At 46.6% G+C, this 13,651-nt stretch overlaps 1 protein-coding gene across 1 annotated transcript in view; it reads right to left on the bottom strand.

Annotated features, from left to right (window-relative positions):
- CNTNAP2 (contactin associated protein 2) overlaps positions 1-13,651 on the bottom strand; it is a 1,725,059-nt gene that overhangs the window by 122,585 nt on the left and 1,588,823 nt on the right. The window contains exon 21 of the mRNA XM_062195064.1: positions 12,915-13,008. Within this exon, the coding sequence (XP_062051048.1) occupies positions 12,915-13,008 (94 nt within the window). The remainder of the gene's footprint in view (positions 1-12,914; positions 13,009-13,651) is intronic.

Here is a 13,651-nt window from a genome sequence, read left to right as displayed (position 1 = left end):
ATTATAATAAAATCCAAAGGCAACTGACCAGAAATTTCAATTAACTCCTTGCCATTTGCTCATTTATCAATCTTGCGGCATTCTCCTCTGAGGAGGTAGACATAAATCACCAGGCAGTACTCTGCCATCAGGGACGCTCCCCCAAATCATAGCAGGTAGTTCGGTCTGCTCCCTGTTTTCTATCCCATTTCTAGAAATGCATTACATGAATCATCCTCTTTGATAACAACTGCAGAAGAACTACAGAATTCTACCCCGTAAATACTTAATTCCTGCATGTCTCCTAATCTCTACTGGGTAAGGCAGAAAAGTCTAGAGTGACTCAGACCAAGATTGTGGGTCGATTATTATGTGCACTTTTCCTTGTCTAACACACTCCTCTAGTGTCTGGGGAGACCAAGAATAGACATCATCCCATCGATGACTCCATGGGATAGTGCGGACTACAACTTCTCTTACTTTTATTACTTTTTCCAATTGAAATTTTTAATGAGCCATTGCAGCATCTCAGGCAGTTGTAAGAAATCCTACAGAGAGATCTCTTGTATACTTTGTTCAGCTTCACCCAATGGAAACACTTAGCAAATCTATAGCGTATCACACTCAAGACATTGACACTAATACAATCCACTGGTCCTAGTCCCATTTTTACTCATTTGCCTCTGTGTTTTTAATTCTGAACAACGGTATCACCTGTGTATGTCTGTGTGTCTACACCACAGTCAAGATAATGAAAAATTTCACAATTCCAACACTATACAGTCCCTCATGTTTCCCTTTTATTACACTTTCCTTCCCTCCCTCACCCTCCTACTCAAAACCAATTCCTGGACACCACTAATTTATCTTCTGTTTCGAAAAAGTTGTCATTTCAAAAATGTTACATAAATGGTATCATTACATATGAAAATTTTTGAGACTTTTTTTGCTCAAGACAACCCTCCAGGGATTCATCGAAGTTGTTTCAGGCATCAGTAATTCATTACCTCTCGTCACTGAGTAGTATTCCATGGTTTGGATGCAGTACTTGCATAACTCAGCCATGGAGTTGTATTCTGAAATTTGTTACGTTTTCCTGAGTGATGACTGATGTCCTTGTCCCTGGACATCCATCTGCCTGTGCAGGGTAGAGCTGGAAGATGGATTCTTGAACAGTGGGGTTCACATTCTGATATACACCACAGTGTCATGCCTCAATGAACAGTCCAAAGAGAAGTGTCAACTTTTATCCCCCAGTCCCTAAGCACTGTTCCACCGGCATCCATCATCTCAGTAAACAGCACCACCATTTACCCAGCAATTCAAGCCAAACCTTGGAAAATCACAGGACATTTCTTTATTTCACCCACCACATCCAAGCCATCACCAAATAGCATTAGCTCGAACTTCAACCCTTTCCTATTCCCAATATTTCTCCTCCATCATCACTACTACTATTCTAGCACAAGCACTGCTGTATCTCATCTGGACTCCGTACCTTTGCTGATATCCTATGTCCATCCCACCCCCAGATCTGTCTACCCTTTTTGTAATGTAGCATATGGCAGCTGCAGTGACCTTTCTGATATATAAACCAGATCACATCACTTAGGGCACAAAGCTGCCTGCTGTTTCTCATCTCAGAATAGAACACTGGGGCAGGTGTCTGGTATAGCAATTAAGAACAAAATGCAGGTTCTCTACAATGATCTACCTCTACAATCTGGTGGCTGGCTGGCCCTCACCTGCCCCCTACTACCAGTGCCTTGCCCTTTGGGTTCCAGATAGCCCTTGAACAGGCTGAGCCTGTATGCCTACCCACCTCTGGGTTGCTGTTCACTCTCTAGAAGCTACCTCCAGATGTCCATGCACCCATTTCCTGTCTGACCTCACTGATGCCACCAATCACATGTTACCTCCTCAGGGAGAACCCCCCGGGACATCTTAATGTCCCTCATGCCCTAAGCCTCCTTTGTATTCCTTCACAGCACTCATTACCAGCTAACATTTCTGTTACACAGTTCTCTCCTTCTTTGTCTATGCCCATTAGAATAGATACGGCCTTTTCTGCTTTATCCATGGTTCTATCCCCATCACCTGGTACATAGAAGAACTCAATCTACCCAGGTACATAAGTGATTTCCCCAGATTTCTTCTCTCATATCTTCTAATGCATCAAGGACCAAGCTTGGAGGACAGAGGTCTTGGGTTCTCTCGCACCATGAGTCAGCATCCTTGTTCTCAGACAACAGGATGCATGGCGGCCCCTCCCCGATTCATCACCTCTGCCTGCGTCTGTGCCGTTTGCTGTTCCTCCCACTGAAGAGGCAGAGTAGTTTCCTCCTCCTTGATGCGGCTTTTGGCCACATGACTTTTTTTTTTTTTTTGAAGATTTTATTTATGTGACAGGTAGAGTTACAGACAGTGAGAGGGAGAGACAGAGAGAAAGGTCTTCCCTCCACTGGCTCACTCCCCAGATGGCTACAACGGCCGGACCTGCGCCAATCCGAAGCCTGGAGCCTCCTTCTGGTCTCCCATGCAGGTGCAGGGGCCCAAGCACTCGGGCCATTCTCCACTACCCTCCCAGGCCACAGCAGAGAGCTGGCCTGGAAGAGGAGCAACCTGAACTAGAACCCAGCGCCCACATGGCGTGGCGGCACTGCAGGTAGAGGATTAACCCACTGCACCATGGAGCCCCCATGGCCACATAACTTCTTTAGATCATGGGACATTAGTGGCTTGAGCAATGCAGGCATGTTTTATATGGGCTTGCACTCTCCGTTTCCCTGCCATTGCCATGAGAAGAGTGTGCCTGTGCTCATCCTCTGGTCCCAGGAGGAAGAAGAAAGATGTACAACAGGGCCATTTGACCCCTAGCCAATCCACACATTAGTGAGAAAAAATGTGACTGTTGTTTTAAGCCATTGAGTTTTGCAGCTATTTGTTGGATGGAACTTTTGGTTTTGGGTCAATAGTTGGCTGACACTAGGTCAATCTTTTTGCTCTTATTTCAAGCCAACTATTGATGCAAACTTTTTCCCCCTATGCCCAAGAAGAGTATGAGGAAAAGAAGAGACACGGAGGAAGAGAGGAGAGCTAAGCATTGGTCCAGAGAGCAAAGCATGCGTTTGCAAAGGGTGAGGGAGAAGACAGAGGGCCAAGGGTTTTGCCTTGCTCCCCAGTCTGGGGCCCCAGGGGGAGGCTGCTAAGTAGGAGGATCCTGCATAACCATGGCGCAGCCCAGCCTCATGGAAAGCAGGGAGACCCATAAGCAGAAGACCCTCTGGTCCTCACAAAGCTCTAATTGTCCTATAACTCTGAGATGACAGCCAATGGTTCTCCTACGGGGGCTCCCCGGGGGGTCCTGACTGTGTGTTATGCGGAGGCTGGAGGCATGACTGAGCCCTGCAGGTGTGTCTCACTTGAGAGCTGAGGGGACAGCAAGTCAAAGGGAAAGGCAGTGAAGGCAGATGCTCTGGGAACTCAGTTCTTCAACCCCAGATGTCAACCTCCAAGGCAGATGCAGGACTCTGGCTGGAGGCCTGAAGATGCCAGACTGTGAAACTTGAGGCCCAGGGTGCATCCAGGACCCTCCCTGTCAAGGTGTCAAGAGAACACTTGGGCTACACTTTGCTTCCCAGCTCCTTCTAACTTCCGTACATCTGATCACCACCTTACAGACAGAAGCACTGGAGGGGAAGGCCAGTTCAGAGACTGTAGAAGGACAAGCAGGGAGGGGTGTAGGGTGGGGAAATACTAAGATGATTAAGTTGTGCTCAGCTTTAAATGAGATTAGACATTTAGGTTATTTGCCCTTGCTATCCAAATGGAATCAGAACTTGTCATAGACAAAAAAAGACATTGCATTTTCTCTGCATATCCAAGTTGTACATGCATTCCAGCATGGAGCTCCGATATAACGATGGCATTTACAACCATAGCAACCTCCAGCATGCATTTTCTACTCTGCAGATGGTGTTATCTGTCTAAAGTATCAATCTGATCAGGCTATTATCCTGATTAAAAACTAATCCTTTCTTGATTCTCTTCCACCCCTGGGATAACTTTGAAACCCTGACATGGCTTAAAAATAAATCTGTGACATGGTAGACACGGTCAGCATCGTGCAGTCACCGGTCATCTTCACAGCCCGTTGGCTCTGAGTCCCCGCTCTCCGTATTTTCCCTGAGCACATTGGGTACAAACACAGGGCGAGTGTGAAGTGGTGGGAACTGCAGGCAAGCCCAAGGTGCCTGGAAGCAGGGCTCACCTGTGCAGGATGGGGAGGAGGTGGAGAGACACCCTGGTTTCCACTGCGCCCCTCTGCTGCTGGGCCCATTCTGGGCTGTCTCCAGGAGTTCCCTTGCGAGAACTGTGCTTCGATTGTCTACTACGATGCACGGCTTGATACTACTCCACCCCTTTTCCTGTTTCATTTCTCTGCTCCCCTACTTGTGTTACTGTACAGCATTGTCCCCCAGAGAGACTTCTTATATCCAAATCCTTGCTTCACGGAGATGGGGGAGAACCCAAGACAAGGCAGGTGATCACACAATCCACCAACCCACACAGGATCACATTTTCAGCGTCCAAGTGAGCACTGCTCGTGTTTGTCCCTGTCCTGGCAGGAGTAAATTGGGACTGTCCTGGGAAAATCAGGACATTGATCCTTGCTTATAAAGCCTGCTTTAGTGGCAGCCCTACTTGCTGGTGTTGCATTTTTATGACTAACCCCACCACATTCTAGTTTGTACCATTCTGAATGAAACTAGTGGTTCCTTAAATTCCCCTCATTGCACACTGTGTTTCCAAAGATGGTCCCCATGCTTCCCACCCTCTTCGTTTCTTTGCAATGTGACCTTACCACTATGCCATGGAGAACAATCTGGAACGTGGGCTGGAGCTTAGATTTTGACCAGTAGCAGGTGGCAACAGTTACAGATGTACATTCTGAGGCTAGGTCTTAAAGAATTCCAGTTCTCACCTCTGCTTTTTTGAGTGTTCCTTCTTGGAGCCCAGTGGCTATGCTGGGAGGTATCCCTAACAGCCATGCTATGGCCCCTGGCTGGCAGCTCCCCCAAACTCCTGGGCAGCCGATACTTGTTACCAGCTATGTGACTCCACTTTGAACTATCCAGCCATCCTTATGCCCCAGCTGAAACCACAAGAAGTGGAATCACAACCTTGTCATAGCACAGCATCGTTAAACATCGTAAGTTGTTGTTTCAAGCCCCATGGTTTCAGATGGATTGCTGTGCAGCCATAGAGAACGGATAAATCCCTCGTCCTGCCCTCCACTTCACCCTGCTCCTTTTCCCAGAGAGTTCCAACTTGTCATCCAGGCATCAGCTGACACGTCCTGTCCCCTGGCACAGCTTCCTTCATTCCTGGACTCAGATGAGCACCCCTGCTACTTCTCCCAAAGTATCTTATCCTCCCATCTTCCATGTGCTCTACTTCTTGCCCCCTACCTCTTTCTTGAAAATTATTTAAAATTTAGTCTAGGGGAGGGGGGGAGAGAGGGAGAGAGGGAGAGAGGGAGAGAGGGAGAGAGGGAGAGAGGGAGAGAGGGAGAGAGAGAGAGAGAGAGAGAAATCTCTTATATCCACTGATTCACTCTTCAAATGCCTGTAACAGTGAAGGGTGGGCCAAGCTGAAGCCAGAATCAGTCTGGGTCTCCCAAGCACTTGAGCCCTGGCTGCCTTCCCAGCACGTACCAGCAGAAATCTCCATCAGAAGCCCAGCGGGAACTTCAACTCAAGCACTCCAACATGGGATACAGGTATCTCAAGTGGTGTCTAAACTATTGTACCAAATACCCATCCCTGCCATTTGTTATCCTTCTTCTAGCTAGAATTGAAGCCCTCCAAAGGCAAAGCTGTGCCTGTGTCAGACAGACTGATAGACCTGTGGCTTCCACAGTGCCTGGCATCTGACATACAAGGAATGCATCTTTATTTCACTGGGATCAAACAAAATCAACTACTGCCTGTTACACACATGCAACATGGTGGATGCTGCGCTGCTTTAAAACATGTATTATTTCAGTGAATCCCATGAAGTAGCAACCATTACGATTCCTGTTTTACACACAAGGAAACAGATACAGAAGGTTTTAAGTAACTTGCTCAAGTCAGGCAGTTGGTAAGCGTTAGAACAAGAGTTCAAGCTCAAGTGGGGGAACACTGATGTATTCTTAACTCCATTCATTGAGATTTTATTATCTTTTTGGTGAAATGAATTTATTTCCAAAGGGCAAAGCACTTAATTTAAACTTAAGTCTGACCTAATCACTTCATCAAAGCCAGCAGGAATTCCAAAATGCCTTCACTTTTACAAACCCTTCCCACAATCTCCCAGGTCCTCTCTCCATGAGGAAAAGGATCTGGTATTTTACTTCTAAATGGCCTTCTCACCTGCAATGTAATCTACAATTTCTTGTGGACGCTTCAGCTTTTCCACATCTACATCGGGGGTTTCAAGCCCAAATTCATCTCCCATGGCCATGATAATCTAAACTTGGTCCAATAACATGGGAATTTACTGAGAGTTTCACGATGTAAGGAACTCGGTCTTTGATGCCCTCTAACGACAAAGGGGGTGCATCTCTACACTGGTGGGGCACAGCTGTGCGACTCTCCCTGGCCCCTGAGTGAGCACAGGGGCCAACTGTGCAACCCTAGCCTTGTACATGTTTTTGTGGGACACAGAACGGTGCTGAGAGAATGGGTGGTGGTCAGCGTGGAGACTCTGGACAGCAGCACGAAGGCTGCGGGCAGGGAGCAGACACAGGCAGACAGGTCAGGAGCTGCCAAGCTCTTAACTGCATTTCATAGATAGCAGTCAGGGAGCTAGGTTGTGCCACGTCAACAAAGTTCCCACAGTCTTTGAGGCTTAGGAAGCAAAGGTTTTTTCTTGGATGCCTCAACTCAACAGGGTTCTCTGTTCATTGTGGTCACAGAGACCCAGGTTGATGGAACACCACTGCCCGAGGCTTGCCAGTCACGATGCTGAAGGGTTGCAAAAGGGCCCCAGAAGGTCTTGCCACAGCAATGAACCCTTCCAGCCCGGCAGCCACACACTTCTCTTCTACTGACAACCTTGATCACACTATCCTACTCAGCAAGCCTCGTAAGGACTCTCACAGCGTATCACTTGACCAACAACTGAAGACCTGAGTGTGCCTTTCCCACTGCATGAAGAAGCTTTGGCAAAACCATAAAGTTTTGGAAAGTTCTAGAATGAGGACTCTCATCAAGAGGAAGGAGTGCTGGGTCATAATAGTCACAATTTGGATTACAATAGAAATCATATAATGGCTACTAGTAGGGACATCTTTCAGAGTTGGATAATGAAACGGTTTGACAGATATTAGGAACTGGGATCAATATGACTCATAAACTACATTAAATTCAAGTAAGTAGTTGTTCACCTTTAATTTTGCCACCCCAGACACAGTCTTTGATAGTGGTCAATAAAGCAACAATTACTCTGCATCTGTATGTAACTTCTTTCTAAGCAGCTTCTCAAATTTGTACAGAGGAGTTATTGCCATTTTATTACAGAAAAGATCTACTTCATTAAGATTTTTTTATTACTATAATTTGTAACAGTGGCATAAATAGTTAATTCGAAGGAAATTAATAAAAGAGGGCTCAGAAATAACTTTGCAGAATTAAAATGAATACCACCATCCTGAAAACAGGGGTGCTTGTTTAGTGACAGAATGCATAGTGAAGTCAGGAGCGGAATAAACTGACATTCTTCTGGGTTCATGTCTCTAATACACACACCACAATGTCTGCTATTAAGGCATCCTGAGCATAACTGTGCCCTTTCTCAAATCAAACAGGAGACCCTCTGTCTTAATACTGCACTTCTCATGCTGTTAATAAAGTACTCCCACCATAAACCTTAAGAGTTCAAGTGCATTCGGGATTTACCTAATCTGGTTTTGCCTAATAAAGAAAAAAAGCCCTCCTCAAAGTACACGACACATTTTCATTTAGCCTTTGTTGAATGCTCTCAGTAATAAAGAGTTTCTACCTCAAAAATTATTATTCTTATTATTATTATGGAGGCAGATAGAGAGCTTTCATCTACTGATTCACTTTCCAAATGTCCACAGTGTCTGGGGCTAGGCCAGGGCCAGGGCCAGAGCTGGGAACTTTATCTGGGCCTCCCACATGGGTGGCAGGAACCCAGTAACTTGAGCCATCACCACTGCCTTCCTGGTCTGTATTAGCAGGAAGCTGGAATAGGGAGCCAGGGTTGGGTACCAAACCGAGCCATTCCAATGCGGGGCGTAGACGTCCTAACCAGTGTCTCAGCCACCAGGCAAACTCCCGCCCCAGACCTTTAATTATTAGGAAGTTCTCTCTTCACAACTCACACTCCCTGGTCGACTTCCATCCTGTCGAGTAAGCCTTGACCAAGGCTAATCTTTCCTTCCTGTAACAGCTGTCAAAGATGAAAACTGGTTCTCTTCTCATATCTTTTTCTGGGAAAATATCCTCAGGTCTTTAGATTTTTCCTTAATGTGCCTGTGTGTATCTGGTTTTCTCAACACATTAATGTCCTTGCTATGGATACACCTTTCCTATTCACGTAGCTCAGTATTTACTTAAGAATCAGTCAGCACAAAACATCGGCTCATATCACACTCTGACAGACCAAACCGAGTTTATTCCCCATGATATTTGGTCTCACATTGTCTCCTCAAGTGCTTGCTTTTTTTTTTAACCCTCGCCCCTGAAATTATATTTCATCTCATTATTTTTATCCCACCTTTCTAGCCTGTCAAGATATTCTCAGGTGTTTTTAATTTTCCAGTATATTAAGCCACCCCTTTCGGCTTTGTCATTTGCAAACATAACGATTATTTGTGTCTTTACCCAAGGTAGTGAGACAAGCTGGAAGAGACACGAGCAAAGAAACGGTCCTAGTTCAGCCTTCAGATGTTTCTCTTTTTGGACCTAAAGATTTCTTGAGAGACTACTCAGGTTGTCGCTGATAACCAGATGTCATTCGTCGTTGCTGTTGGGAAACTGCTTTAAGCAAAAAGCATCCCCATTCTAAGCCTGGGTTCCCACTTCTGTACAAGGAAGGTGACAGCAGTCAGGCAATGCTGGGAGAATTACAGTCTTACACGTGTAGCTGGCAACACAGTGACGGGCCCATAGCTCACGTCAAAAGACAGTAATTATTTTCCGTATGTGTGCATCAGGTATTATGTGGGTAGGCCTAACGTGTTATTAGCTTACTATTGAAAGAGTAGCATGTGTATTCCACAAAATACCTCTGAGCCCTATATGCTAGGCAATAATCTGGCTGCCACAAATGGGTTTGTTAAATAAAGGACAACTAGTCTACCACAGGAAGCACCACCTGTAGTGTTCCCTATTTTGCAGCTAAGAGAACTCAAGCTGGAAGGGGTTAAAGTAGCACCTCCAGGATTTCCACCCAAGGGGAGGCCGGGCCAGAGCAAGTCTAAGCAGCACTGCTCGAATCCTAAGCCTGTGTTTTTTCCTATTCTCTCATTGTCAGATCCTGGCCTCTGTGCTGTGAGGTACGTGAGGATTTTGGACCTCTCCTCCGTGCTGGTCGTATTATGCTGTTATCCACCACTCTCAAGCTGCAGTACCTATCTACAATGATTTCTTTCTTCCCTTCTTCCTCCCTCTCTCTCTTCCTCCCTCTCTCTCTTCCTCTCTCTCTCTCTCTCCCTCTCCCTCTCTCTCTCCCTCCCTCCCCCTCTCTCTCTCTCTCTTCCTCTCTCTCTCTCTTCCTCTCTCTCTTTCTCTCTTTCTTCTACTCCGTGACAATTCGACAAAGACTTGTTATTCTTGTGAGGGTGCAATGGAACTGCAAGACACCATCTTGGTCTGTAGGGCAGCTCACCAGGTGGGGGCGCTGTGAGTCAGTCTCTGCTAGAAGTCGGCGCCCTGAAGATCTGTGGCAGAAGCCTGATCCTCTCCTGTGTGTGCGGTGCCATTTGTCTTGGGATCATGGAGTTCCTTCCAGGCTTCGATTGGTTTTTCCCCAAGTCCGCATCATAGGCAGTTAGTTGATGCGCACAGCAACATTTTCGTTTGGTAGTCAAACAATTCGAGGTGTAACACGCAGGCATCTGAGGCTCACGCTATGCCGTTGGCTCGGCACACGTTGACAGCACAGTAAGTTCTTGCTTGCAGGGGGTTGCCTCTCGGATGTTATTTGCTCGTGGTCTTGAGGTTCCATGCCACATTCTATGCTATAGTTTTGCTGCATTGCAAATTCAGTCAGAGAGCACTGTTCACAGCAAGGAAGTGCCAGCTCCCAACATCTCCAGGAAAATGCCACTCGGTGGGTTTCATGAAGTAATGAAGCCCCCCGTTTCCAGGACGTACGAGTATCACAGCGCAGTGTCCTGAGGGATATCACACCCTCATGGTGTGGAGTTTGTTTCCACGGCCTCCCTGTGGCCCTGAGGGAGCACTTGACGTTTTCAGTTATCCCGGACTGAACTGCAGGAGTGCCCATGTGGCATCTGGGCACTCACCCATGTCTGAGGATGATCTGCACGCCAAGGCCCAACTCCACTCAACAGCCGCTTCGCGTTGCTGATGGTGGCATCAGTCAACTTCCAGCTGCACCTGTATCCTCAGAGCTTGCCATCCCTGACAAACTCTTCTCATCCATTCAGACCAAGGACTCATCACAGAGGCCTAGGCCCAAAGCCCCAACAGATCGGCTGAACGACTTTTGTCACCAAGACCTCCCCACAGCTTCGGTGTCCTCGTCCCTAAGACGGAGATACCACTCGTAGGTTGGTTCCACTGGATTGTTGTGACATGTGGTTGTCACTGTTACACACGTATTATGTGGCGGCACGAGGTCTCTGTCTTCTATTCTTGTTCACAGACAATAAAACTCAGGACAGGACTTTAAAAACGCAGCGACCATGGGAAATACTGGAGAAAATTCCTAGAAGGACACTGTGGTTGGATAACGCGTTGCTAGATTTGAGAGGACATGTGGCTGTAATTTTTAGGATGCAAAGGATTAAGGAGTAGCTGTTTAATTGCTTTTCCATGTGGTGGGGTACCAAGGCCCAGTGATCAAAGCACTCTCATTCTGTTTCCAATGTCCCTCTTTGATTACTTGCCACTGTCTACTGTCTTATGTACTGCTCAGCGGTCTTTTCTTCTGGGCCTTTAAGTAGAGGCCTACTTGTCTTCTGTCTTCCAGATTCCCCCACACATCAACGAGACAGGTGGGTTCCTGGTTCTAATTTCAGGAATACTCTTGTTCTTAGCTGCTTTCTGGCCCCTGCTATAGGCTTCATCCCTCAGCTGGTCTGCCTTAGCACTTACCCAAGGGCACTTCAAAAAGTATGTGGAAAAATGGAATTAAAAAATAAGCTTATTTTGGTGCAAAAAATTTCACAACCCACACATAGTGTTTTCATAATGCATATTTCCATGAGCTCTTTGAAGAGCTCTTGTATCTCTTGCCAGAACCTTCCTCTCTTTCTCAATTCCAAGTTAACCAACACGGAGATTAGAGCAAAGAAGTTACTAGCTACCACGGTTACTGACTGCCTGGCTTCATGTTTTGGTTCTGCCATTTGAATCAGCTGCTCAAGCCACTCAGCTAATAACTCCTTTATGCTTTGGTTTTCTTCTCTATAAACTGGAGACGTGATCATAACTACCTCACGGTATCATTCTGAAGATTCAATGCATTAATATACCTAAAGTGTTTAAAATGAACCTGGCCTACAGGAAGTCCTACACAAGTGCACATTTCCATTATAGGTTCAATCTCTTGTTTCTCGGTCCTCATTTTCTGTCACTCCACACTTCATCTTTTTTAACTTTTTTTTTTTTTTTCAGCGTTAGTACTATTCTGATCACTAATATGCACTGGACAAAGACTGACAGCTCAGCTTGCACAATACCATTGTCTTTCCATTTTGGGTTCACAATATATACAAAAAATAATTCACTGGCTTCACATTGAACACTTAAGTAGCTTTAACTGCTTCCACCTGTCTACTAATTGCCTATAGAGGAGCAGGGTAAAGGTGACTCCCGAGTTCACAGGCACACGTGGGGAAGGGTGGTCTCTCTCCACTGCCTCATTCCTATCCGTCCTCCAATGAGTGAACAGCAGGTAACTTTGTGAGAGGAAGAGAACACGTGATACGCCTAGATAAGTTACGTAACATATTGTTAGCAGGGAGATGTCTTGAAGAAACCAAAGAACAAACTGTACATAAAGAACCCCAGAGCAGAGGCAGGTGTGGTGGCGCTGCTGTTTGGGATGCCCACATCCCATACAGGGGCACCTGGGATCAAGTCCCGCCTCTCCTTCCAATCCAGCTTCCAGCTGACGCCCCTGGGAGGCAGCAGCTGATGACTCCAGTACTTGGGTCCTGACACCCAGGTGGAAGACCGCGATAGAGGCCCTGGCTACTGATTTCAGCCTGGCTCAGCTCTGGCTGTTGTGGGTAACTGGAGAGTGAACCAGTGGATGCAAGATCCCTTTCAATACTTCTTTTTCTCTGTCACTCTGCCTTGTAATTAAATAATAATTCTTAAAAAAAAAAAAAAAAGAACTGCAGAGAGAGTTATGGTCTTTATACCACACATCCAAAGTCACATTGGTTCTATGTTGGCTGAGAAGTCCTCAGACCAATCACAACATGTTTCAAAGGTGAACGGGTGGCTTTAGAATGTATCACATGAACCATTTACCACAGACGATTTGTTAACCCTTCTCCTGTCCATCACTGAGAACAACAGCACAACTTTTCTTGCATGAAGATATTCTGACCCAAGCGAGGGGAATTAACCTGGTACTTTTAGAAAGCAAATTTGTATAATCTAACGTAATTCTGATATAAAACGTATTCTCAACACACACTAATACCCAAAGAACCAAATGCTTACCGATAACTTTTCCAAGGAAGAGCGACTTGGGAGAATTGAAGAGTGTGTCAGATGAACTTGGCAGATGGTAACTCAGTGCAGGATAGTGGTCAAGCTGCAGGAAGAAAACCAGAGACGCTTTTTAGAAGGCTGTAGCTACCCTGCGCTGGATTGCTTAGGTAGGAAGTTGGAAATCAGCTTAGGTGTGAGAGGGGCCCGAGGAAAATGGAGTGCCCACGGAGAGGAACCCAGCGGCCCCTAGCAGCCTCAGAAGCACACCTTGGAAACAAGACAGTATTTCACGCTACAAAGTCCTGCATGCACCCCATGATTTTGTAGGAGGTCCTAGCCTCCCTCCACCCAACCCATGGCAACAAAGTCCCCAGAATTGTCTCTGCCCAGCACCAAGGGGCTACCCAGTCTAATGATACCTTCACAGTCTCCCCCCAAGGAAGGCACACCAGGACAACCCTCTGCCCAGTGCCAAGTGGGCTCTCCAGTCTGCTAAGATCAGGTAATAAAACCTTGGGAGGAATTTTACCTGTTTCACACCCAGCAAACTGCTTGTGGGGGGAGGAGGCTGAGTGGGAGGAACAAACAGCAGGAAGCCCCAGGCTTAAGGCAAACTGTTTCCAGCCCTCTCCCGAGACGCACGCCCGATCTGCAAGGTGCCCTCAGCTCTCAGCCCTTTGCAGACGCCCACCGGATCTACCAGGTGCACTGCCTACAGCTCTCTCGGGTCCTGGGCCTTTGCTGAG

Source organism: Lepus europaeus, chromosome 1 (genome assembly GCF_033115175.1).
Source record: "Lepus europaeus isolate LE1 chromosome 1, mLepTim1.pri, whole genome shotgun sequence".
In the NCBI taxonomy this organism is placed as follows: domain Eukaryota; kingdom Metazoa; phylum Chordata; class Mammalia; order Lagomorpha; family Leporidae; genus Lepus; species Lepus europaeus.
Note: the sequence above shows the minus strand (reverse complement) of the source record. Positions and strands in the feature narration are given on the sequence as shown.